Below are 27,308 nucleotides of genomic sequence, written 5' to 3'. Positions count from 1 at the left end.
GAACCCCACTGTTTACCTTCCTCCAAAAAAACAGCTGTTCACCATTACTCTCTGTTTTCTGTCAATCAGCCAACTTCATATCCATGCTGCACTGTCCCTTTTATTCCATAGGCTTCAACTTTGCTGACAAGTGGCACTTTATCAAATGCCTTTAGAAATTGCATGTATAACATATCAACTGCATAGCCCTCATCAAGTTAGTTAAGCATGATTTACCTTTTAGAAATCCATGCTAGTTTTCTTTCATTAATGTACACTTGTCCCAATAACGGTTAATTTTGTCCTGGATTATCATTCTAAAAACTTTCCCACACTGAGGTAAAACTGACTGGTCTGTAGTTACTGGGTTTATCCTTACACCTTTTTTAGACAAGGGGCATTTGCAATTCTCCAGTCCTATGGCACAACCCCTGTATCTAAGAAGAATTGGAAGATTATGGCCAGTACCTCTGCAATTTCCACCCTTACTCCCCTCAGCACACTCAGAGGCATCCCATCTGATCCTGGTGACTTATCAACTTTAAGTATAGCCAGCCTTTCTAAGACCTACTCTTTATCAATTGTTAGCCCATCCTGTATCTCAACTACTTCCTCTTTTATGATGACTTTGGCAGTACCTTCTTGGTAAAGAAAGATGCAAAGCCCTAATTTTGTACCTCAGCCAAAATAAAAGGGTAGGAAGAATAAAAACAAATTGAATGTTTGAATAACTGAGGTAATGAAGGGGAGGGAGGGGAAGGACAGTAGACGTAAGGTAGGAAAAATTTGCAAAGTAGAGCTGGCTCCAGCAGCCCAGGGACTGAGAGGAAAAAAAGCAGTTCAACACCAAGGATGCTGAGCACCTCGTCAGTACAGTGTTCCAATGGAAGGTGACCATCCTAAGCACCAACTTGGAATATCGATACACTTATCCCACACCACTAACATTTCCTGTGGAAGCTTTGGATCAGTTCCAAAGTTATTTAAGTTAATCTTAAAACCAGAAGGCTGTAATGTAACTTGCAGAAAGATAAAATTGCTGTTCCTCGAGCTTTCATTGGAAATGTGTAGAAGGCCAAAGATAAAGAAGTCAGAGTTGGATTTGAATGAAAAATTTAAGTGACAAACCACAGGGAGCCTAGGAACAAACTTGTGATGTCCGACAAAGTGGTCACCTAATCTGCGTTTGGTTCCCCCTTCTCAGAGAAGACTGTACACGAATAACAATTACTATATATTAGGTTAGAGGGCGTACATATAAATTGCTCTCTTACCTGGAAGGAGTATTTAGGGCCCTGAATAGCATCTCCTGTGCTTGCATGGGATGTTGCCAGAGGAAGTGGAGCAGGAGTAAGGGTGGTGGATGTGTGAGCCAGTATGTCACCAAAAGAACTGTTTCGCTAGAAAGTGGGCAGGAGAGGGGAAGATGTGTTGGATTAAGTTGGAGGTGGCAGAAATGGTGGAAGATGATCTGGCAGCAGCTGATGGGGTGAGGAAAGATGGACTATATCACACTCATGAGGTGAAGATAGAAGCGTGCGGAAATGGAATGAACCTAGTTGAGGGTTTTGTCTATCACAGTGGAGAGGAATCACTAGTTGAAGAAAAGGGAGGATAGTTTAGAAGCTTTGATATGGAAGATTGTATCATCAGAGCAGATATGATGAAGATAGACAAACTAGAAGGGAATATAATGCTTACAGGAAACAGATTGGAAAGAGGTATAATCTAGGTAGTTATAGGAGTTGGTGGGAAGTCAATCATTGGAGATGAAGTTTGAGAAAGAAGTCCAGGAAATGAAGCGAGGATTCAGAAACGAACTGTGTAAAGATAAGGAATGGGTAGCAATTTGATGCAGGGTTAATAATTTTTTTAGATCAGGATGAAGAAGGAAGTAATCATCAATGTAATGGTAAAAAAGAGGTCAAAGGGGAGTGGAAGAAGGAGCGTTCAACATATTTTACAAAGAGAAAGGGGCATAGCTGGGACCCATAGCTCTTCCAAGGAAGAGTCATATTGGACTCTTGTCCAATTGACTATATCTCTCTCCACAGACGCTGCCAAATTTTTCCAGCAATTTCCGTTTTTATTTCAGATCATAACTGTATTTTGCTTCTATATGGCTAGGACACATGTGGGTTTCCATACCTATTACCTGAAAGAAGTGAGAGGAGTTAAAGGAAAAGTTGCTCAAGGTGTGAACAAGTTGTTATGTGGAGGAAAATGCTGGTGAGTAAGAACTGGCTTGGCTATTGTTAAAGAAAGGTTGTACTGATAGATGTGTAAATTGTGTAAATTAGATTGTGTTTAATTCCCTTCCTGTCTGCTCCAGCCATACAAATCCCGCCCCCACCCCCCCACCCCCGGATGGTCTGAATCTGGCTGCTTGTGAGTTCCTCTCTCACCCCACCACTGTCAAGGGTTTCTTCAGCTATCTAGTACTCACAGTCCAGGCATCTTTCCCTAAACCCTTATGCCTCCCTCTCCTTCTTAAGGACACTCCTTAAAGTCCACCATATGTCCATCAAGGTTTTGGGTACTGCTAATTATCCTTTGTTGGCTCTATGTCCATTTGTTCTTTATGCCTCAGTAAAATGCCTTGAGGCATTGTTTCCACATAATGTAATATAATGCAAGTTGTTGTAGGCTTATAGGAGGAAAACCAGAATTCATCTTTTGTCTGATCCCACTTCAGGCCTTTGAGGGTTAATTTGAGTTGCCCCTTTAAACACAGAGCCTGTGCTATAGAGGGAGCTGTTCAGATCCAGACAGTCTCTGCCTCAGTGTGTGACCGTGGTGTGTCTGGCGGGCGTTTCCCATTTTCTTGCTGTGTTGTGTGTGTCTGGCTTTGGCTGTTGCTCCATGTTCATGATCACTGGCTCCCCACCATCTTCACTATCCAAAAACAGCGGGGGTACAGACACACGGTAGGAGTGGAAAAAGTAAAGCGCACTTGGGAACCTACTTGGTGGGGGGGGGGAAGATACGTTTAGCCCCTTAAATCTTTGCCGTATTCCTGGATTATTCGGTACTGGGAGATGATCTGGGAGTTTATATAGGCGAGAGAGGAGAAAACAACTTTATACAACCAACAAAAAGAAACCAAAGCAACTGGAAGAGGAGAGGTTTTTTTTCGGAAGTTGAGCTGCCTCCTGCGTGTGCTTGAACCTGGGCTGAGTGGTCTAGACATTTCCCCCCCCCACATCCCCACATCAGGAAAAGACAAGGGCTGTGGGGGTGGGGGAAGGAGGACATGATGATCCGCTGGGGGGAATAAACCCTCGGTCGGGGTGAGAAGGGGGGGGGGGGGGGGCGGGGAGGGGAAATTTTATTTTACTTGCTTGGAGCTGCAGCATGGAAAATGGGGAATTAAATTGAAGGGGAGGGAGGCGAACGAACGAACGAAGGAAGGAAAGAAAAATATATTTAAATAAATCAATCCCCGACGGGACGGAGAGCTTGCAATGGAGCTCGTGAGAGCGATTTAAAAGGAAAGAAAAGGTATCGGCCGAAGACTTGCATTTAAAAAAAAAAGAAAATTATTTTTTAAAAATCCAAAGTAAATTCGATCGAACTCGTTTCACTCGAGGGGGGAAGAGAGGGAATAAACTACAATTATTTGAAGTGGAAATCTCCCCAGAAAGCAACGCAGCGAGGATATAAGTGAAAAAAGAATTCCGTCGGAGGGGAAAAAAATCGTCGATAAGGAAAGGAAATTGTTGGAGTTTCACAGGGATTTTTTTTTCCCTTTCCTTCTGACAAGTTTTTATTTTAAGTTCCTCTCTCCTACACAGCGGACTTGAATTAAAGTTTGTGGAGGATTTATAATCGACAACAGTAAAATAAATGGGAATTATTATTTTTTCCCCTGAGAATTTTGTTTCGCGATCAGGAGAACAGTTTTTGAAAGAGGAGATTTTTCACTCCCTTCCCCCCCTCCCTTTTTTTTTAGTCTGGAAGCCGGCGGCTTTCTTTCCTCTGGATTTTAAAACAGTAGCTGAAGAATAAAAGGGAAAATAATAATTACACATCTAACCGAAGCGGGTGAGGAGCTGCGACTTGTCGCCGATAATCAGCACCGATTAACTCTCGGGGTTTGAGGCGCATTTCTTTCGTCCTCCTTAGGACAAAGCGTCCGTTGGTCGCGCGGACTGAGCGGCGGCGCGAGCCGGGAAGTGGCTTTTAAATTCCCCTCTTTGAAGGAATGAAGCCTTGAGCCGTCGGCTGTCAGTAACCCTGGGGCCGCAATCACTGACTCACACACTGCCCGCCGCCTTCTGATTACTATTATTGTACACTGATCCTGGTCGGACATGGCCGCTTCCTTCTGCCTGCTCTTCCTTGGGATCCAGGCCGCCCTGATGAGCGCCGTGGCTGGTAAGTGAGTGGAAATCTAATCCCGGGCCTGAGGCACGGCCCAAAGAGGTGTAAGGGTGGGGGTGTAGGGTGGGGGTGTCGAGGGAGGCAGATTTAAAGAGACTGCACCAATCTTCGGTATGTCACTATGGTGGGGGGAGCGCGAGGAGGAAGGGAGAGGGGGAGGGCGAGGGGAGGGGGCCGAGGGGAGGGGGGCGAGGGGAGGGGAGGGGGGCGAGGGGAGGGGGGAAGGCGAGGGGTAGGGGAGGGGGGAAGGCGAGGGGTGGGGGAGAGGGGCAGAGAGGGGTGGGGGAGAGGGGCAGAGAGGGGTGGGGGAGAGGGGCAGAGAGGGGTGGGGGAAAGGGGGGTGGGGGAGAGGAGCAGAGAGGGGTGGGGGAGAGGGGGGTGGGGGAGAGGGGCAGAGAGGGGTGGGGGAGAGGGGAGTGGGGGAGAGGGGCAGAGAGGGGTGGGGGAGAGGGGGGTGGGGGAGAGGGGCAGAGAGGGGTGGGGGAGAGGGGAGTGGGGGAGAGGGGCAGAGAGGGGTGGGGGAGAGGGGGGTGGGGGAGAGAGGGGAGAGAGGGGAGGGGGGGTGGAGAGAGGGGAGAGAGGGGAGGGGGGTGGAGAGAGGGGAGGGGGGTGGAGAGAGGGGAGGAGGGGAGGGGGGTGGAGAGAGGGGGGGTGGAGGGGGGGGAGGGGGTGGAGAGAGGGGGGGGTGGAGAGAGGGGAGGGGGGAGAGAGGGGAGGGGGGAGAGAGGGGAGGTGGGGAGGGGGTGGAGAGAGGGGAGGTGGGGAGGGGGTGGAGAGAGGGGAGGGGGGGGTGGAGAGAGGGGAGGGGGGGAGAGAGGGGAGGTGGGGAGGGGTGGAGAGAGGGGAGGTGGGGAGGGGGTGGAGAGAGGGGAGGTGGGGAGGGGGGTGGAGAGAGGGAGGGGGGTGGTGAGGGGGAGAGAGGGGAGGGGGGTGGTGAGGGGGGTGGGGTGGAGGGAGGGGGAGAGAGGGGTGGGGTGGAGGGAGGGGGAGAGAGGGGTGGGGTGGAGGGAGGGGGAGAGAGGGGTGGGGGAGAGAGGGGTGGGGGGAGAGAGAGGAAGGGGGAGAGAGGAAGGGGGAGAGAAAGGGGAGAGGGGGAGAGAAAGGGGGAGAGAGGGGAGAGGGGGAGAGAGGGGAGGGGGGGAGAGAAAGGGGGAGAGAGAGGGAAGGGGGGAGAGAAAGGGGGAGAGGGGGAGAGAAAGGGGAGAGAGGGGGAGGGGAGAGAAAGGGGAGAGAGGGGAGGGGGGAGAGAAGGGGGAGAGAGGAGAACGGGGGAGAGAAGGGAGAGGAAGGGGGAGAGGAGAGGGGGGAGAGAAAGAGGGAGAGAGGAGAGGGGGGAGAGAAAGGGGAGAGAGGAGGGGGGGGGAGAGAAAGGGGTGAGAGGAGAGGGGGGAGAGAGGAGAGGGGGGAGAGAAAGGGGAGAGAGGAGAGGGGGGGAGAGAAGGGGAGAGAGGAGATGGGGGAGAGAAAGGGGGAGGGAGGAGAGGGAGTGAGAGAAAGTGGGAGAGAGAAAGGGAGGGAAAGGGGGAGAGAGGAGGGGGGGGGAAAGAAAGGGGAGGAGGGGGGGAGAGGGGGAGAGAGGAGAGGGGAGGGGAGAGAAGGAAGAGGAAGAGGGGGGTGAGAGAAAGGGGGGAGAGAGGAGAGGGGGGGAAGAAAGGGAAGAGGGGAGAGAAAGGGGAGAGGAGGGGAGGGTGTGAGGGGAGGGGAGGTGTGAGGGGAGGGGGAGGGTGTGAGGGAGGGGGAGGGAGTGAGGGGAGGGGGAGGGAGTGAGGGGGTGAGGGAGAGGGGGGAGGAGTGAGGGGAGAGGGGGAGGGAGTGAGGGGAGAGGGGGAGGGAGTGGGGGGGGGGGTGAGGAGGAGGGGAGGGAGGTGAGGGAGTGAGGGGAGGGAGGAGGGGATGGGAGGGGGAGGGGAGGGGAGGGGGGGAGGGGAGGGAGGGGGGAGGAGGAGGGGGGTGAGAGGGAGGGGGAGAAGGGGGGTGAGAGGGAGGAGGGGGGTGAGGGGGGGAGGTGTGGCGGTGGGAGATGGAGAGAGGGGCAGGAAGGAGGAAGTGGGGAGGAAGCGGGAGGAGGGAGAGAGGGGGAGACGACGAGAGGAGGGGGAGGAGAGGAGAGAAGGGGGGAGAACAGGAGGGGAGAGAGGAGGAGAGGAGGTGGGGGGGTGAGAGAGGGGAGGGGTGAGGGAGAGAGGGAGGAGGCGGGAAGGAGAAAGAGGGGGAGGGAGAGGAGGGGGAGAGGAGGAGGGAGAGAGGGGAGGGGGATGGTGGAGTTAGAGGCGATGGGGAGAGGGAGGATGGGGAGTGGGGAGAGGGGGAGGGAGGAGGGGAAGGGGTGAAGTGGAGAGCAGGGAGGGGTAGGGGGGAGAAGGAGGTTGGGAGGGGAGGAGGAGAAAGGGGAGGGAGGGGAACAGGAGAGAGGAAGAGGGGGGGGAAAGGGGTTGGGGGAGTGGCAGAGAGGGGTGGGAGGGGAGGCGAGTGGAGACAGCGACGGGTAGGAGGGGGAGGGGAGCGGAGAGGTGTGAGCGGGTGGGAGTTGGAGGAGAGGGGAGAGGAGGGAGCGACAGGGAGGGGAAAGAGGACAGGTGGGAGGAGGAGGGAGCGACTGGTGGGAGGGGGTGAGGTGGGGAGGGGAGGGGGTGAGATGGGGAGGGGAGGGGAGAGAGTGTTGTGGCGAGAGGGGAAGGGGAGAGACCGATGGGGGCATGGGTGGCAGATACTGATGTTATTATGTTGTCAGCAAGCAATTCCTAGACTATGGACTTAATCTCATTACTTGAGTTTTAAATAATTGTTTTGTGATTTGTTTTTCTGGGGGAAAAAGTCCTGAAGTGTATTTTTCTACAAGCTGTGTTTTCTTGTTGCACCCTCATCAAGGGGCACCTCTGCACTATGAGCCTGTGAACCGCATGTCAAAATAGATGAACTAATGTTTCTTGTAGCTCAGTGGGGTTATCTGCTGAATTTGAACTGAGACAGACCAGTATGTACTGTGGTCTGTGTGGGGTTAGGCAAGAGTAGTGGAACGTGTGCTGTGGTTGGCTTTGTACCTTTGAACAAACGACTGTGGTTTGCACTGCTGTTTGTTTTTCTGTGACCTTTCTGCAAATAAGCATTTGAATGTAGAACTTGGTTTCAATGCCCATGAACACCTGAATATCCAACACTTGCAGTTTTCCATGAAGCATTGGGCTGTCCACCACCAACATGCATCAGGAGAAGAAAAATTAAGCTCATGAAATGTATCCCAGCCTGCATTGGAGTCTGCAACTTAGTCCAGGCAGACTTCCATTTGCTATATCTATTAAAAATTAATTTGGCTGTTACAATATCGATCCAGGCTTTGGTGAGAAACATAGAAAATAGGAGCAGGAGTAGGTCATTCGGCCATTCTAGCCTGCTCTGCCATTCAATATGATCATGGCTGATCCTCTATCTCAACGCCATACTCCCACTCTCTCCCCATACATCTTAACGTCTTTAGAGTCTAGCAAGAACGGGCAATTGTTGAATGAGCCTTAGGCTATTTGTTGACTATTGAGTTAATTGACAATTGCAGGCATGACAGTTTTGCTGAGAGTTCTCAATGTTGATGGAAGTCCATAACAGTATGCAATTGGATACCAGACTAGTTGGCTGGGCGCAGGTGATAGATGTTGCGAGGCAAATATTTCGGTGTTAATATTGGATTAAAGGAGTTACACTCTTCAGTTCCTTTGTGGGCATGGGTGAATTATGGGTTACCTTTTGCATTGAAGGAGGAGCATCTGTGGGCGAGCGGATTTATGAATGCATGGATTCTAACAACCCCATAAACATGCCCTTGAACATATCCTGGAATTGCATGTTGCATTATTTTGTTTACAAAAAAATAAATCTGATAGATGGCAAATCAGCTGACATCATGTGGCTATAACATTCACTGGACACCTTTTTATTCTTGACAGTAGTACACACCGAAGGTGCCTGGAAACAGTTGTATTGTGTGAGTGGGACATGGTGAAGGGAGGGGTGCATGTCCAAAATAACAGAAATCCAAATTTGTTGTGATTCTATTTTTGGGGCAATGGTTGTTGTTAAATTCCTTCTGTTGATAATTTTACCAAAAATATCCGCTTTTTGTTAGGTGCTGGAGGAATTTCATCTCCATTATTTATTTGAGACTCGCTGACTGCACACATCTCCAGGTGCATGTTTCATCAACAACACCTGTATCTGTATAGCATCTTTGAAGTAGTAAAACAAAACAAAATTTGGTACCAATCCACTTAAGGAGTTATTGGGGCAAATGACCAAAAACTTGGTCAAAGAGGTAGGTTTTAAAGAGCATCTTGTAGGAAGAGAGTAGAGGTTGAGTGGTTTTGGGAGGGAATTCCAGAGGTTAGGGCCTTGCAGCTGAAGGTATGGCTAACAATGGTAGTGATTTAATATTGGGAATTCTCAGGCCTGAATTGGAGGAGCATAGATATCTCAGAGGTTGTAGGTTGTTAGAGGAGATTGCATGGATAGGAGGAGTGAGGCCACAGAGGGGTTTGAAAACAAGGATGAGAATTCACCAATATACAGTAGTGAATGAAAGAATTGAAGAAAAGGCTGAATGGTGTAGATAGAAAATACAAAAAAGTAGTACAGAACGATCTTAAATAAAAACAAGCTTGGATGTACGGTTTGATTTAATGTGTAAAGAGGTGGCTTTAATTGAGATTCATCTTTCTCTTTTTGCTTATTGACCATATGTATTTCTAACATTTTCTGCTTATTAATGAAAGTTCCTTATAGATTTAAATAATGCTCCCATCTTTGCATGGCCATACAGAGTTAGCCGGTTCACGACTTGCACACTCACTCCTGAGTCAGGATGTCATGGATGCAAGCCCTACTCTGGAACTTGAACAGAGGAGGTAAAGAATCTACAAAGGGACATAGTTTAAGTGAGTGGGTAAAAAATTAGCAGTCTCCCAATTAAGACTGAGATGAGGTGAAATAGTTTCTCTGAGGGTTGTTAGTCTGTGGAATTCTATTCCCCTGAGAGCAGTGGAGTCTGGATCATTGAATTTATTCAAGGCTGAATTAGATTTTTGATTGACAAGGGAGTTAAGGGTTATGGGGACAGACAGGAATGTGTAGTTAAGGCCAGAATCAGATTAGCCATGATCTTATCAAATGGCTTGAAGGGCCAAATGGCCGCCTCCTCCTAGTTCTTGTGTTCTTGTGCTTTGACCAAGCTTTTGGTCATTTGACCTAATCTCTCCTTATGTGGCTCATTTTACAGTGTGCCAGTGTAGTGGCTTCAGACGTTTCACTACGTTAAAGGCACTGCATAAATATAAATTGTTGTCGTTGAATTATATGGGATGGATTGCTCGGACTCTTGGGTTGTAGTTTGGCCACTTGTCAGCTGGTAGGTCTCAGCTTGAAATCTGCCATCCTCACTTGGCCTACAGGTGACTCCAGACCCACAGCACTGTTTTTTTTTCTATTCATTCACAGGATGTGGGCTTTGCTGGCTGGGCCAGCATTTATTGCCCATCCCTAGTTGCCCTTAAGAAGGTGGTGGTGAGCTGTCTTCTTGAACTAATGCAGCCCATGTGGTGCAGGTACACCCACAGTGCTGTTAGGCAGAGAGTTCCAGGATTTTGAGCCAGCGACCGTGAAGGAACAGCGATATATTTCCAAGTCAAGATGGTGGGTGATATGGAGGGGAACTTCCAGGTGGTGGTGTTCCGATCTATCTGTTGCCCTTGTCCTTCTAGATGGTAATGGTCGTGGATTTGGAAGGTGCTGTCTAAGGAGCCTTGGTAAATTCCTGCAGTGCATCTTGTAGATGGTACACACTGCTTGATATTGTGCGTCGGCGGTGGAGGGAGTGAATATTTGTGCATGTGGTGCCAATCAAGCGGGTTGCTTTGTCCTGGACAGTGTCAAGCTTCTCGAGTGTTGTGGGAGCTGCACACATCTAGGCAAGTGGGGAGTATTCCATTACACTCCTGACTTGCTCATTGTAGATGGTGGACAGGCTTTGGGGAGTCAGGAGGTGAGTTACTCTTTGCAGGATTCCTAGCCTCTGACCTGCTCTTGGAGCCACAGTATTGAGATGGCTAGTCCAGTTCAGTTTCTGGTCAATGGTAAACCCCCAGGATGTTGATGGTGGGGGATTCAGTGATGGTACTGCCATCGAACATCAAGGGGCGAAGGTTAGATTCTCTTTTGTTGGAGATGGTCATTGCCCGGCACTTGTATGGCACAAATGCTACTTGCCACTTCTCAGCCCAAGCCTAGATACTTTCCAGGTCTTGCTGCATTTGGTTATGGACTGCTTCAGTATCTGAGGAGTCACAAATGGTACTGAACATTGTGCAGTCATCAGCGAACATCCCCACTTCTGACCTTATGATGGAAGGAAGATCACTGATGAAGCAGCTGAAGATGGTTTGGCTGAAGACACTACCCTGAGGAATTCCTGCAGTGATGTCTTGGAGCTGAGATGACTGACCTCCAACAACTACAACCATCTTCCTTTGTGTTGGGTATGAATCCAACCAGTGGAGAGTTTTCCCCCCGATTCCCATTGACCCCAGTTTTGCTAGGGCTCCTTGATACCACACTCGGTGTGATGCTGCCATGATGTCAAGGGCAGCCACTCTCACCTCACCCCGGGAGTTCAGCTCTTTTGTCCATGTTTGAACCAAGGCTGTAAATGAGGTCAGAAGCTGAGTAGCCCCGGCAGAACCCAAAAAAGGAATGAAACCTGACAGACCACCTGGCATTGACCTAAACACCGGAAAAGACAATGGCAAACTCAGCCTGTCGGGAGGGTGTTGCCCTAGGAGTCCTCAACATCGACTCCAGACCCCAGGAAGTCTCATGGCATCAGGTCAAATATGGACAAGGAAACCTCCAGCTGATTATCAAGTACCGTCCCCCCCCCAGCTGATGAATCAGTGCTCCTCCATGTTGAACACCACTTGGTGCAAGTACTGAGGGTGGCAAGGGCACAGAATGTACTCTGGGTGGGGGACTTCAATGTCCACCACCAAGAGTGGCTTGGTAGCACCACCACAGACTGAGCTGGCTAAGTCGTAAAGGACATAGCTGCTAGACTGGGTCTGTGGCAGGTGGTGAGGGAATCATTGGGAGGGAAAAACATACTGGACTTCACCCTCACCAACCTGTCTGCCGCAGATGCATCTGTCCATGACAGTATCGGTAGGAGTGACCATCACAGAGTCCTTGTGGAGATGAAGTCCCATCTTAACATTGAGGATACTCTCCATCATGTTGTGTGGCACTACCACTGTGCTAAATGGGGTAGATTTTTAACAGATCTAGCAGCTCAAGACTGGGCAACATGAGATGCTGTGGGCCATCAGCAGCAGCAGAATTGTACTCAATCATAATCTGTAACCTCATGGCCTGGCATATCCCCTACTCTACCATTACCACCAAGCCAGGGGATCAATCCTGGTTCAATGAAGAGTGCAGGAGGGCATGCCAGGAGCAGCACCAGGCATATCTAAAAATGAGGCGTCAACCTGGTGAAGCTACAACACAGGACTACTTGTGTGCTAAACAGCGTAAGCAGCAAGTGATAGACAGAGCTGAGCGATTCCACAACCAACGGATCAGATAAAAGCTCTGCAGTCCTGCCACATCCAGTCGTAAATGTTGGTGGACAATTAAACAACTCACTGGAGGAGGAGGCTCCACAAATATCCACATCCTAAATGATGGAGGAGCCCCAGCACAGTGAATAAGGCTGAAATATTTGCATCAATCTTCAGCCAGAAGTGGTGATTGGATGATCCATCTCGACCTCCTCTGGACGTCCCCAGCTTCACAGATGCCAGTCTTCAACCAATTTGATTCACTCCACGTGATATCAAGAAATGGCTGAAGGCACTGAACACTGCAAAGGCTATGGGCCCTGACAATATTCTGGCAATAGTACTTAAGTCTTGTGTCCAGAACTTGCCGTGCCCCTAACCAAGTTGTTCCTGTACAGTTACAACACTGGCAGCTACCCAGTATTGTGGAAAATTGCCCAGGTATATCCTGTACCCAAAAAACAGGACAAATCCAACCCAGCCAATTACCGCCCCCATCAATCTATTCTTGATTGTCAGTAAAGTGATGGAAGGGGTCATCAACAATGCTATCGAGCGGCATTTGCTTAGCAATAACCTGCTCACTGGTAGTCAGTTTGGGTTCCATCAGGGTCATTCAGCTTCTGACCTCATTACAGCCTTGGTTCAAACATGGACGAAAGAGCTGAATTTCAGTGATGAGGTGAGAGTGACTGCCCTTGACATCAAGGCAGCATTTGACCGATTGTCGCATCAAAGAGCCCTAGCAAACATGGAGTCAGTAGGAATCGAGGGGAAAACTCTCTGCTGGTTGGAGTCATACCTAGCACAAAGGAAGATGGTTGTGGTTGTTGGAGGTCAGTCATCTCGGTTCCAGGGAAAACTCACTACGAGAGTTCTTCAGGGTAGTGTCCTAGGCTCAACCATCTTCAGCTGCTTCATCAATGACCTTCCTTCCATCATAAGGTCAGAAGTGGGGATGTTCACTGATGATTGCACAATGTTCAGCACCATTTGCGAATCAGATACTGAAGCAGTCTGTGTCCAAATGCAGCAAGACCTGGACAATATCCAGGTTTGGGCTGACAAGTGGCAAGTAACATTTGTGCCACACAAGTGCCAGGAAATGACCATTTCCAACAAGAGAGAATTCAACTGTCGCCCCATGACATTCAATGGCATTACCATTGCTGAGTCCCCCACTATCAACACCCTGAGGGGTACCATTGACCAGAAACTGAACTGGACTAGCCACATAAATACTGTGGCTACAAGAGCAGGTCAGAGGCAAGGAATTCTGCAGTGAGTAACTCACTTCCTGACTTCCCAAAGCCTGTCCACCAGCTACAAGGCACAGGCCAGGAGTGTGATGGAATGCTCTCCACTTGCCTGGATGAGTGCAGCTCCCACAACACTCAAGAAGCTCGATACCATCCAGGACAAAGCAGCCCACTTGATTGGCACCACATCCACAAACCTTCACTCCCTCCACCACCGATGAACTGTGGCAGCAACGTGTACCATCTACAAGATGCAGTGCAGAAACTCACCAAAGCACCTTCCAAACTCATGACCACTGCCATCTAGAAGGATAAGAGCAGCAGATACACGGGAACACCATCACCTGGAATTTCCCCTCCAAGCCATTCACCATCCTGACTTGGAATTATATTGCCATTCCTTCACTGTCGCTGGGTCAAAATCCTGGAACTCCCTCCCTCGCAGCACTGTGGGTGTACCTACACCACAGGGACTGCATTGGTTCAAGAAGGCAGCTCACCACCACCTTCTCGAGCAATTAGGGATGGGCAATAAATGTTGGTCTAGCCAGTAACAGCCACATCCCCGTAAATGAATAAAAAAATAGCAAAGCAATTGTCTCTCTGTCACAGCTAGACTGGCCCTTTTGAAAGTTACTGGTTGAAGGGGCAGGTTGCCTCAGCCGAGAGTTATGATTGCCTAACACTGACATTCTGATAACTGCTAATTCACAGAATTCACTCGTGTATCTAATCATCCAGGATAATCAGCTACAAATGATTATAATTAACTTTTGTACTTATATTTTATATTTTCTACTTCTGTTGCTCAATTAATATACTTTTTTTTTACTGCTAATGCTACTGAATCTCAGTGGACGAGGGTTCCACAAGCATCAGCAACCTTCTGATACAGTATCCAAGTTGAGAAGTGAGAGTCTTGGCCTTAACCTGTGGAGGCTAAGAAAGCTGAGTAAGATTCTTTCCTTGCTTCATACCCACTTTCCAAAAGGAGTTACTGACAATATTGGGATGCAAACCCTGACAGATGTTTTCCCTTTCTCATCTAGAAGCAGTGCCTAAGTACAGTCCCAATTGACATCTGACATCAGTTAACTCAGTACTGACTGGAATTCAAATGTGGAACCTTGTGGTCTTTTTTACTGAGTTACTTAATTCTTGTGCCAGTTGAATTATTGGTAACTGATTATAGTGAATTGTAACAGGCTTTTTTTCTTTTCCTGTTGTTCATTTGAACGTTAATTTTGTTTAAAATGGTGAGGCTGTGTGTTGATGAAAGCAGCTGCATTTCTAGCTAGCTTCCTCTTGTACTCTTTCCCCTGATTAACCATTTAGTCATCCTTTTCTGTCCTTTATATTCTGACCAATTATCTGACTTGCAACTCATCTTGCTTTTTCCTTAAGTCTGATGTTTTTCTTAACATTAATTAATCACGGATGGTGGCTCCTCCCCTTAGAATTTTCCTTTTATAGTAGGAATATACTCATTCTGAGTATTCTGAAATATCCCCTTAAATGTCTGCCACTGCTTCTCTATTGATCTATCCCCAAGCCTAATATCCCAGTTCACTTCAGCTAGCTCCGCTTTCATGCCCACAAAGTTGCCCTTATTTAAGTTTAAAATACTAGTCTTCGATCCACTCTTCTCCCTTTCAAACTGGATGTAAAATTGAATCATATTGTGGTCGCTGCTACCTAGGGGTGCCTTCACTCTGAGGCCATTAATTAATCCTGTCACATTATGCAATAACAAGCCTAATATAATCTGATCTCTGGTTGGTTCCAGAACGTGCTGCTCTAAAAGACACTCTCGAAAGCATTCCATGAACTCCTCATCCAGGCTACTACTGCCAATCTCATATTTCAAGTTTATATGTAGATTAAAATCACCCATGACTGTTGCTGTCCCTTTATCACAAGCAGCCAATATTTCTTCTTGTATAATAAAATAAAGCAAAAAACTGAGGATGCTGGAAATCCAAAACAAAAATAAAAATACCTGGAAAAACTCAGCAGGTCTGACAGCATCTGCAGAGAGGAATACAGTTAACGTTTCGAGTCCGTATGACTCTTCAACATAACTTGTTTTTCTTCTTGTATACTTTGTCCTACATTGTGGTTACTGTTAGGGGACCTGTAGACCACTCCCACTAGTGACTTCTTTCCCCTACTATTCCTCACCTCCACCCAAACCAATCCTACATCCTGATCTGAACCAAGGTCATCTCTAACTATTGCCCTAATGCCATCCTTGACCAACAGTGCTACTCCTCCACCTTTACCTAGCTTCCTGTTCTTTTTGAATGTCGTATACCCCTCAATATTCAAGACCCAATCCTTACCATCCTGTAGCCAGGTCTCCGTAATGCCTATCAGATCATATTTATTTACTTCAATGAGTGCTATCAATTCATTTATTTTGTTATGAATGCTATGTGCATACAGATACAGAGCCTTTAGTTTTGTCTTTTTGTTTTCTTTGTAACAATTAGTCTTGACTATTGGTGTATTTTTAGGTTTTATCTCTCTGTCCCTTCCTGCTATTCTGTGACCCTCATTTTCCATATCACTATTATGGTCTCCTGCTTTGAATCTATCCCTTGATTTTCCACATCTACCCAAGCTTGATTCCTCACCGCCCTTGTTCATTTTAAAGCCCTCTCTACTTCCCTAGTTATGTGATTCACAAGAACACACTCCCAGCATGGTTCAGGTGTAAACTGTTCCAACGGTACAGCTCCCACTTTCCCCATGAACCAGAACCCACTTCTCCCAAACCAGTCTTTGAGCCACACATTCACCTCTCTAACCTTATTTGCCCTATGCCAATTTGCACGTGGCTCAGGTGTTAATCCAGTGATTATTACCTTTGAGGTGGTTCTTAATTTGGTACCTAGCGTCTCATACTGACTATGCAGAACCTCTTTCTTTTTCCTTCCTATGTCGTTGGTATCTACATGGACCAGGCTAAATGGATCCTCCCCCTCCCACTGCAAGTTCCTCTCCAGCCCTGAGCAGATGTGCCGAACCCTGGCACTAGGCAGGCAAAGCAGCCTTCTAGATTCTCGCTCTTTGCTGCAGAGAACAGTGTCAATCCCCTCAATATACTATCCCCAACTACCACTACATTTCTATTTGCTCCCTCTGCTTGAATAGCTTCCTGTACCATGGTGCCATGGTTAGCCTGCTCATTCACCTTGCAGACCTTGCTTTTGTCCACAAGGTGTGAGCACCTCAATCCTATTTAACAATTGCAAAGTCTGAGGCTCCTCCACTACTGTCTGCTCAGTCCTATTACCTGCCTCATCGATGGCCACATCTTCCTGTCCCTCACTGCTGACCAAAACAGATGACCCTATTCTAAGAGTTGTGACTGTCTTCTGGAACAAAGTGTCCAGGTATTTCTCCCCCTCTCTTATGTTTTGCAGCGTCTTCAGTTCAGCTTCCAGATCAATAATCCTGATCTAGAATCCCTCCGGCTGCTTACACTTTCTGCAGACATGTTTGTCATGGATCGTCTTGGTGTTAAGAACCTCCCACATTCCACAGCTGCGACATAACACCTGTTCTATCATTGTTGCTTAGGCTATTTAGTTAACTTAGTTTAATTACTCACTAAATTAACTTAGAATAATTCCTATGTACGTCACATCTCTTTCTCCCATGCGCTGAATTCCCACGTGAGCCTAATTTGCTACTCACTCAGTCTCCGTCTCACTCTGGTGTAGTCGCCTGTCTCCTTGCGTGCCCCTTACTTACTGACTTTTCTGGTCAATCGTAACCCACCAGGATGTTGATAGTGGGGATTCAGTGAAGGTAACGCCATTGAATGTCAAGGGGTGATGGTTAGAGTCTTTCTTGTTGGAGATGGTCAATGCCTGACACTTGTGTGGCACGAATTTTACTTTCCACTTGTAAGCCCATGCCTGGATATTGTCCAGGTCTTGCTGCATTTATACATGGATTACTTCAGTATCTGCTGAATATTGTGCAATCATCAGCGAAAATTCCCACTTCTGTCGTTATGATGGAAGGAAGGTCATTGATGAAGCAGCTGAGGATGGTTGGGCCTAGGACGCTATCCTGAGGAACTACTGTAATGATGGTTCTAGAGCAACTGTGGAGGAGTTCTGAAAACAAAATGCTAATTGACCTCCCAACAACTGCAACCATCTTCCTTTGTGCTAGGTATGCCTCCAACCAGTGGAGAGTTTTCCCCCTGATTCACATTGACTCCGGTTTTGCTAGGGCTTCTTAGTGCCGCACTCGTTCAAATGCTGCCTTGATGTCAAGGGCTGTCATTCTCACCTCACCTTTGATTGGAGGAGGTACTGGAGGGCTGCTGTCCTACCAAAGGTCAGCACCTTTAGGAGAGGAGAATCAAAGAAAAACAAGCTTTAACATTGTGTTCTTGCAGTGTAAAGAGAAGCAGAATGAATCAAGAAAGGAAAGGAAATTTGGAAGGCTCAATGCCACACAAGAAAGAGCAAACACAATAGGGGAGGGGTAGTTTGTACACTTTGTGAGAATACGACTTGGTTGATATATCTTTCCTTTTGTGGTTTGTTTGCTGTTCGGAAGTAGCAGTGAGTGCATTTTCTATGATTTGGTTGGTGTACCTATGAGTGTATGTTCCATGGCTTGGTTTATGTGTCTGGATGCATATTCCATGCTTTGGTTGGTCTGCCTGTCTGTACAGGTTCCATGGTTTGGTTGGTGTCCATGTTCCATGGTTTGATTGGGTGTGACTGTTTCATGGTTTGGTTTGCGTGCCTGTCCTGTGTTTGGGTTGGCATGCCAGTCCCATGGTTTGTACGTCTATTGTTGTGCATGTTCATGTTCCATGGTTTCATTGGTGTGACTGGGGTGCATGGAGCATAGGAACATAGGACTTAGGAGCAGGAGTAGGCCATTTGGCCCTTTGTGCCTGCTCCACCATTCAGTAAGATCATGGCTGATCTGGTTGTAGTCCCAGCTCCACTTTACTTTCTGCACCCCATAATCCTTGACTCCCTTGTCTAAATTGTCTAACAAAAATGTATCTAATTCAGCCTTGAAAAAGTTTAAAGACCCAGCCTCTGCTACATTCTGGAGAAAAGAATTCTACACTCTAATGACCCTCTGAGAAAAAAAATAAATTCTCCTCATCTCACCTCTTATTCTTTTTTTTTATGCATTGAATGTGGGCATCACTGGCTAAGCCAGCATTTATTGCCCATCCCATCAGAGGGCATTTAAGAGCCAACCACATTGTTGTGTGTCTGGAGTCACATGTAGGCCAGACCAGGTAAGGACAGCAGATTTCCTTCCCTAAAGGGCATTAGTGAACCAGATGGGTTTTTACAACAATCAACAATGGTTTCATGGTCATCATCAGACTTTTAATTCCAGATATTTATTGAGTTCAAATTTCACCATCTGCCATGGTGGGATTCGAACCCAGGTCCCTGGAGCATTACCCTGGGTCTCTGGTATACTAGTCAGTGATACCACTATGTCACTGCCTCCCCCCTTAAACTGTGTACTCAAGTTCTAGTTTCCCCCACAAGAGGAAACATCTGGGGTAGACAGGAATGTGAAGTTGAGGTTAAAATTAGATTGGCTGTGAACTTATTGAATGGCTGAGCAGGGCCAAGTGGTCGACTGCTGCTCCTAATTTGCATGTTTGTATCCTCCTGATATCCGCCCTATCAAATGCCTGCAAGATGTCACATGCGTCAATAAGATCACCTCTCATTCTTCTAAATTCCAATGGGTATGGATTTAACCTGTTCAACCTTTCTTCATAAGATAAGCCCTTCATCCCAGGAATGAGTCAAGTAAACCCCTTCTGAACTGTTTCTAAAGCAATTAAATCTTTTTTTTAAAATAAGGAGACCAAAACTGTATTTCAGACGTGGCCTCACCAAGGCCCTGTGCAGCTACAGTAAAACGTCCCCACTTTTATATTCCATTCCTCTTGCATTGAATGTCAATATTCCATTTTCCTTCCAAATCAATTGCTGTACCTGCATGCTAACTATGTGATTTATCTACCAGGACACCCAGATCCCTCTGTACCACTGAGCTCTGCAATCTCTCTCCATTTCCTATTCTTCCTGGCAAAATGGATACTCCACCTGCCAAATTTTTGCCCACTCACGTAACATAGAAACATAGAACTAGGAGCAGGAGTAGGCCATTCGGCCCTTCGAGCCTGCTCTGCCATTCATTATGATCATGGCTGATCATCTAACTCAATAGCTTGCTCCCACTTTCTCCTCATATCCTTTGATCCCTTTCGCCCCAAGAGCTATATCTAACTCCTTCTTGAAAACATACAATGTTTTGGCCTCAACTACTTTCTGTGGTAATGAATTCCACAGGCTCACCACTCTCTGGTTGAAGAAATTTCTCCTCATCTCAGTCCTAAATGGTCCACCCCGTATCCTCAGACTGTGACCCCTGGTTCTGGACTCCCCCATCATTGGGAACATCCTTCCTGCATCTACCCTGTCTAGCCCTGTTAGAATTTTATAGGTTTCTACGAGATCCTCCCTCATTCTTCTGAACTCCAGCGAATATAATCTTAACCGACTCAATCTCTCCTCATATGTCAGTCCCGACATCCCAGGAATCAGTCGGGTAAACCTTCGCTGCACTCCCTCTATAGCAAGAACATCCTTCTTCAGATAAGGAGACCAAAACTGCACACAATATTCCAAGTTTGGTCTCACCAAGGCCCTGTACAATTGCAGCAAGTCATCTCTGTTCCTGTACTCGAATCCTCTGGCTATGAAGGCCAACATACCGTTTGCCTTCTTTACCGTTTGCTGCACCTGCATGCTTACCTTCAGTGACTGGTGTACGAGAACATCCAGGTCTCGTTGCACATTCCCGTCTCTCAATTTATAGCCATTCAGATAATCTGCCTTCCTGTTTTTGCCACCAAAGTGGATAATCTCGCATTTATCCACATTATACTGTATCTGCCATGCATTTGTCCACTCACTCAGCTTGTCCAAATCACACTGAAGCATCTCTGCATCCTCCTCACACCTCACCCACCCACCTAGCTTTGTGTCATCTGCGAATTTGGAGACATTACATTTAGTTCCCTTATCTAAATCATTATTATATATTGTGAATAACTGGGGTCCCAGCACCGATCCCTGCGGTACCTCACTAGTCACTGCCTGCCATTTGGAAAAATACCCGTTTATTCCTACTCTTTGTTTCCTGTCTGCCAACCAGTTTTCTATCCATCTTAATACATTACCCCCAATCCCCTGCGCTTTAATTTTACATGCCAATCTCTTATGTGGGACTTTGTTGAAAGCCTCCTGAAAGTCCAAATAAACCACATCCACTGGCTTCCCCTCATCAACTCTACTAGCTACATCCTCGAAAAATTCCAGTAGATTTGTCAAGCATGATTTCCCTTTCATAAATCCATACCGACTCTGTCTGATTATGCCACTGTTTTCCAAGTGCTCAGCTATTAAATCTTTTATAATGGACTCTAGAATTTTCCCCACTACCGACGTCAGGCTGACTGGTCTTTAATTCCCTATTTTCTCTCTACTCCCCTTTTTAAATAGTGGGGTTACATTAGCTACCCTCCAATCTGTAGGAACTGTTCCAGAGTCTATAGAATCTCGGAAGATGACCACCAATGCATCCACTATTTCTAGGGCCACTTCCTTAAGTACTCTGGGATGTAGATTATCAGGCCCTGGGGATTTATCGGCCTTCAATCCCATCAATTTCCCCAACACCATTTCCCTACTAATAGTGATTTCTTTCAGTTCCTTCCTCTCACTAAACCCTGTGTTCCCCAACATTTCTAGTATGTTATTTGTGTCCTTCTTTGTGAAGACAGAACCAAAGTATGTATTTAGTTGGTTAGCCATTTCTTTGTTCCCCATTATAAATTCCCCTGTTTCTGACTGTAAGGGACCTACGTTTGTCTTCACCAATCTTTTTCTCTTCACATACCTATAGAAACTTTTACAGTCAGTTTTTATGTCCCCTGCAAGTTTACTCTCATAATCTATTTTCCCCTTCTTAATCAATCCCTTGGTCCTCCTTTGCTGAATTCTAAACTGCCCCCAATCCTCAGGGCTGTTACTTTTTCTGGCCAATTTGTATGCCTCTTTCTTGCATCTAATACTATCTGTAATTCCCTTGTAAGCCATGGTTTGGCCACTTTTCCTGTTTCACTTTTGTGCCAGACAGGAACAAACAATTGTTGCAGTTCACCCATGCGCCCTTTGAATATTTGCCATTGTCTATCTACCGTCATCCCTTTAAGTAACGTTTCCCAATCCATCATAGCCAATTCGCACCTCATACCATTGTAGTTTCCTTTATTAAGATTCAGGACCCTAGTCTCAGAATCAACTACGTCACACTCCATCTTGATGAAGAATTCTATCATATTATGGTCGCTCATCCCCAAGGGGCCTCGCACAACTAGATTGCCGATTATTCCTTTCTCATTACACAATACCCAGTCTAGGATGGCCTGTTCCCTAGTTGGTTCCTCAATGTATTGGTCCAGAAAACCATCCCGTATACACTCCTGGAATTCCTCCTCAACGGTATTGTTACTAAGATAAAAGTAAAATGCTGCGGATGCTGGAAATCTGAAACAAAAACAAAAATTGCTGGGAAAACTCAGCAGGTCTGACAGCATCTGTGGAGAGGAAGACAGAATGTTTCAAGCCCGTATGACTCTTCAGACTCGAAACGTTCTGTCTTCCTTTCCACAGATGCTGTCAGACCTGAGTTTTTCCAGCAATTTTTGTTTTTGGTATTGTTAGTAATTTGATTTGCCCAATCTATATGCATATTAAAGTCACCCATAATTACAGATGTTCCTTTATTGCATGCGTCTCTAATTACCTGTTTAATGCCATTCCCAACATCACCACTACAGTTTGGGGGTCTATGTACAACCCCGACTAACATTTTTTGCTCCTTAGTGTTTCTCAGCTGTACCCATACAGATTCCACATCGTCGGAGCTAATACCTTTCCTCACTATTGCGTTAACTTCCTCTTTAACCAGCAATGCAACTCCACCGCCTTTTCCTTTTTGTCTGTCCTTCCTAAATACTGAATACTCCTGGATGTTCAATTCCCATCCCTGGTCACCCCGCGCCCATGTCTCCATAATCCCGACTATTTCATACCTGTTTACATCTGTTTGCGCAGTTAATTCATCCACTTTATTGCGAATGCTCCTCGTGTTAAGGCACAAAGCCTTAAGGCTTGTCTTTTTAACATTACTTGTCCCGTTCCCACTATTTTTCACTGAGGCCCTGTTTGACTCTTGCCCTTGATTTCTCTGCCTATCACTTTTCTTATTCCCCTTTCTGTCTTTTGTTCTTGTCCTTGATTCCCCTTCCTCTGACTCCTTGCATAGGTTCCCATCCCCCTGCCATTTTAGTTTAAACCCCAACCACTCTAGCAAATATTTCCCCTAGGACATCAGTCCTGGTCCTCCCCAGGTGTAACCCATCCAGTTTGTACTGGTCCCACCTCCCCCAGAACCAGTCCCAATGTCCCAGGAATCTGAAACCCTCCCCCCACCTCACCATCTCTTCAGCCACGTATTCATCCGATGTATTCTGTTATTTCTACTCTGACTAGCATGTGGCACTGGTAGTAACCCTGAGATCACTACCTTTGAGGTCCTACTTTTCAACTTACTTTCTAACTCCCTATGATCTGCTTTTTGGACCTCATCGCTTTTTTTACCTATGTCGTTTGTACCAATGTGTACCACGACCATTGGCTGTTCCCCCTCCCCCTTCAGAATGTCCCGTAGCCTCTCTGAGACATCCTTGACCCTAGTATCAGGGAGGCAACATACAATCCTGGAGTCTCGTTTGTGGCCACAGAAATGCCTATCTGTTCCCCTTACAATTGAACCCCCTATAACCTGTCTATATCTCTTTGCAGACTCTCTACCTCTTCTTGACAACTTACTTTCCCATCTATCTTGGTGTCATCGGCAAATTTACCTACCATATGTTTGGTCTCTTCATCCAAGCCATTGATAGAGATTATAAATAGTTGAGGACTCAGCACTGAATCTGTGGCACTCCACTAGTTACAGCTTATGAATCTGAAAAAGACCCACTTCTCCCTACTCTCTGTTTCGTATTAGCTAACCAATCCTTTATCCATGATAATATGTTACCCCCTACAGCTTGTGCTCTTATCTTGTGTAGTAACCTTTGCTGTGGTACCTTATCAAATGCCTTTTGGAAATCCAAGTATGCCACATCTACATCCCCTTTTTACCTACCTTGAATATTACTTTGTAAAAAACTCTAAATTAGTTAAACGCAAGTTCCTTTTCACAATGTTGACTCTGCCTGATCACATCATGATTTTCTAAGTATCCTGCTATAATCTCCTTAATAATGGATTCTAACACTTTCCCTATGATAGATGTTAGGCTAACTGGCCTATAGTTTCCTGCTTTCTGCCTCCCCCCTTCCTTGAATAAGGGTGTCATGTTAGCTATTTTACAATCTGCTGGGATTGTTCCAGAATCTAAGGACCTTTGGTAGATTACAACCAATGCATCTGCTATCTGTGCTGTCACTTTTAAGACCCTAGGATGCAGGCCACCCGGCCTTGTGGACTTGTCAGCCTTTAGGTCTAATAGTTTTCCTAGCGCCTTCTTCCTGATGATTGTGATTCTTTTAAGTTCATCCCTCCGTATCACCTCTTGATTTTCAATTATCTTTGGGAAGTTTTCTAAGTCTTCTACTGTGAAGACAAACACAAAATACCTGTTCAGTGCCTCTGCCATTTCTTTATTTTCCAGACTCTCACTGTAGAGGACCAACAGTATCATCACGGAATCACAGAATCTTTACAGTGCAAAAGGAGGCCATTCGGCCCATTGAGACTGCACTTATCCCTGTAAACTTACTCATTCTTTCTTTTCAGATAGCAATCCAATTCCCTTTTGAATACCTCAATCAAATCTGCCTCCACCACTCTCTCAGGAGGTTCATTCCAGACTCCAACTACCCTCTGGATGAAAAAAAAAATTCCTCTCATCACTTTTACTCCTTTTGCCAATTATCTGTGCCCTCCCTTATGTGAGAACAGTTTCTCACTACTTACCCTGTACATACCCCTCAGGATCTTGAATATCTCTATCAAGTCTCCTCTCAGCCTTCTTTTCCTCAAGGAAAACAGTTCCAATCTCTCCAATCTATCCTCAGAGCAACGGTCTTTCATTCCTGGAATCATTCTTGTGGATCTCCCCTGTACTCTCTCCAATGCTTTCAGATCCTTCAAGTATGGTGCCCAGAATTGGATGCAGTACTCCAGATTAGAGGGGGTCCTCTGAACTACTACATAAGTGACCTCTTACTTTTGCTATTTCTTATCTCTACCCAAACTGACTCCACATCCTGGTCTTTCAACCTAAACCGTGTCTCCATACTGAACTAATGCCATCCTTAAATAACAGAGTTATCCTGCCGCCGTTTCCTAGCTTCCTGCCATTCTGATATGTCATATACCGTCCCAGCCTTAGTTACCTTTCAACCATGTCTCTGTAATGCCTATCAGGTCATACATATTTGTCACTATCTGTGCTAACAATTATGGACATTCGAAGGTACACATTCCTTTTGTTACAAATTTTCTGTGCATTCAGATACAGAGCCTTAAATTGTTTTTTTTTTAACCATTTTGCAATCTCTGGCTTTACCTGCTGGTGCACTCTTACGATTGTATGTTCTGTCCCTTCCCGTCACTCTTTGGTAATCATTACCCAAATTGCTGCCCTGCTCTATTACTTTGTTTTTCCCTTTACTATATTTCCTCTCACATGGTCCCTTCCCTTCACTATTTAGTTTAAAGCCCTCCCTACCACCCTAGTTATACAACTCGCCAGAACACTGGTCCCAGCACAGTTTAGGCATAGACCGTCCTAACAGTACAGCTCCCACTTTCCCAGGTACTGATGCCAGTGCCCCGTGAACTGAAACTTACTTCTCCCACACCAATCTCTGAGCCATGCATTCATTTCTTTTCTTATTTACCCTGTGCCAATCTGCTCATGGCTCAGGTACTAATCCAGAGAAGATTACCCTTGAAGTTCTGCTTTTTAATTTAGCCCTTAGTTGTTCATATTCCCTCAGCACAACTTTCCTAGTCCTGCCTATGTTGTTGGTCCCTACTGGACCACAACAACTGGATACTCCCCCTCCCACTGCATGTTCCTCTCCAGCCCAGAACAGATGTCCCGAACCCTGGCACCGGACAGGCAACACAGCTGTGTGGACTCTTGCTCTCAGCTGCAGAGAACTGTGTCTATCCCCTGACTATACTATCTCCTACTACCACTACGTTCATATTTACTCCCCCTGCTTGAATGGCTTCCTGTACCATGGCACCCTGGTCAGTTTGCACATCCACCCTGCAGCCCCCACTCTCATCCAAACAAGTTGAAAGAACCTCAAACCTGTAGGACAATTGCAAGGATTGAGAATCTTGCCTTCTGGATCCCCTTACCTGCTCCACTTGCGGTCACATCCTCCTATCCCTGACGCAAACAGAAGACCCTATCCTAAGGGGTTTGATTGCCCCCTGGTACAAAGCTTCCAAGTAACTTTCCCTCCCCTTTATGTATCGCAGTGTCTGTAGCTCAGTGACTCTGAGCCAAAGCTCATCTAGCGGCAGACACTTAACTGCAGATGTGTTTGTTCTGGATCACACTGGCGTACAGGAACTCCCACATGCTGCAGTCGCAGCATATCACCTGCCCTGCCATCCTTAATGCGCTTAATTAACGATTAATGAATTTATTTATTTTCCTTTTTTATTTAACTAGTGTCTCTCTGTGCCACCATTTCCTGTACTAATTTAAACCTTAGCAATGAAATAGACCTCTAGCTCTAAAAAAAATGTTTTAAAATTTACGTTTTTTTAATTTCTAGCTTTTACACGCACTCCTTAATAGCAGCTACTCACCAGCCAATCAACTTATGGCTTTCCTGTGATGTCACTGTTGATTTCTTTCCAAACTGAAACCCTGGGCTCTCCTCTCGTTGCTTTAAACCCTATCCTGAAGTCTCGCTGTTTTAACCTCTCGGTCTTGAAATCTCGCTGCTTTAATCTCTCCCCTGAAGTCTCGCTATTCTAAACTCTCTCTCCTGAAGTCTCACAACTCTCAGTCCTGAAGTCTCGCTGTTCTAACCCCTCTCTCCTAAAGTCTCGCTGTTCTAACCCCTCTCTCCTAAAGACTCGCTGTTCTAACCCCTCGGCCCCGAAGACTTGCTGTTCTAACCCCTCTCTCCTAAAGTCTCGCTGTTCTAACCCCTCTCTCCTAAAGACTCGCTGTTCTAACCCCTCGGCCCCGAAGACTCGCTGTTCTAACCCCTCGGCCCCGGAGCCTCGCTGTTCTAACCCCTCGGCCCCGAAGACTCGCTGTTCTAACCCCTCGGCCCCGAAGACTCGCTGTTCTAACTCCTCTCTCAACCCCGAAGACTCGCTGTTCTAACCCCTCGGCTCCGGAGCCTCGCTGTTCTAACCCCTCGGCCCCGGAGCCTCGCTGTTCTAACCCCTCGGCCCCGGAGCCTCGCTGTTCTAACCCCTCGGCCCCGGAGCCTCGCTGTTCTAACCCCTCGGCCCCGGAGCCTCGCTGTTCTAACCCCTCGGCCCCGGAGCCTCGCTGTTCTAACCCCTCGGCCCCGGAGCCTCGCTGTTCTAACCCCTCGGCCCCGGAGCCTCGCTGTTCTAACCCCTCGGCCCCGGAGCCTCGCTGTTCTAACTCCTCTCTCCTCAACCCCGAAGACTCGCTGTTCTAACCCCTCGGCTCCGGAGCCTCGCTGTTCTAACCCCTCGGCCCCGGAGCCTCGCTGTTCTAACCCCTCGGCCCCGGAGCCTCGCTGTTCTAACCCCTCGGCCCCGGAGCCTCGCTGTTCTAACCCCTCGGCCCCGAAGACTCGCTGTTCTAACTCCTCTCCCCTCAACCCCGAAGACTCGCTGTTCTAACTCCTCTCTCCTCAACCCCGAAGACTCGCTGTTCTAACCCCTCGGCCCCGGAGCCTCGCTGTTCTAACCCCTCGGCCCCG

At 47.0% G+C, this 27,308-nt stretch overlaps 1 protein-coding gene across 2 annotated transcripts in view; it reads left to right on the top strand.

Annotated features, from left to right (window-relative positions):
* The first annotated feature begins 2,758 nt into the window (after positions 1-2,758).
* The window catches only part of bmpr2b (bone morphogenetic protein receptor, type II b (serine/threonine kinase)), a 342,278-nt gene continuing 317,728 nt past the window's right edge, over positions 2,759-27,308 (top strand). The window contains exon 1 of one of the 2 annotated variants that reach the window (XM_078551618.1): positions 2,759-3,480. Coding sequence is in view for 1 of the 2 variants with exons in the window: in XM_078551617.1 (XP_078407743.1) it covers positions 4,293-4,356 (64 nt within the window). In the remaining variant the exon portion in view is untranslated. Of the gene's footprint in view, positions 4,357-27,308 lie in introns of both variants that reach the window. The other variant, XM_078551617.1, reaches the window with a different exon arrangement.

Source organism: Cetorhinus maximus, chromosome 11 (genome assembly GCF_964194155.1).
Source record: "Cetorhinus maximus chromosome 11, sCetMax3.hap1.1, whole genome shotgun sequence".
In the NCBI taxonomy this organism is placed as follows: domain Eukaryota; kingdom Metazoa; phylum Chordata; class Chondrichthyes; order Lamniformes; family Cetorhinidae; genus Cetorhinus; species Cetorhinus maximus.
This window is presented reverse-complemented; position numbering and strand designations above follow the sequence as displayed.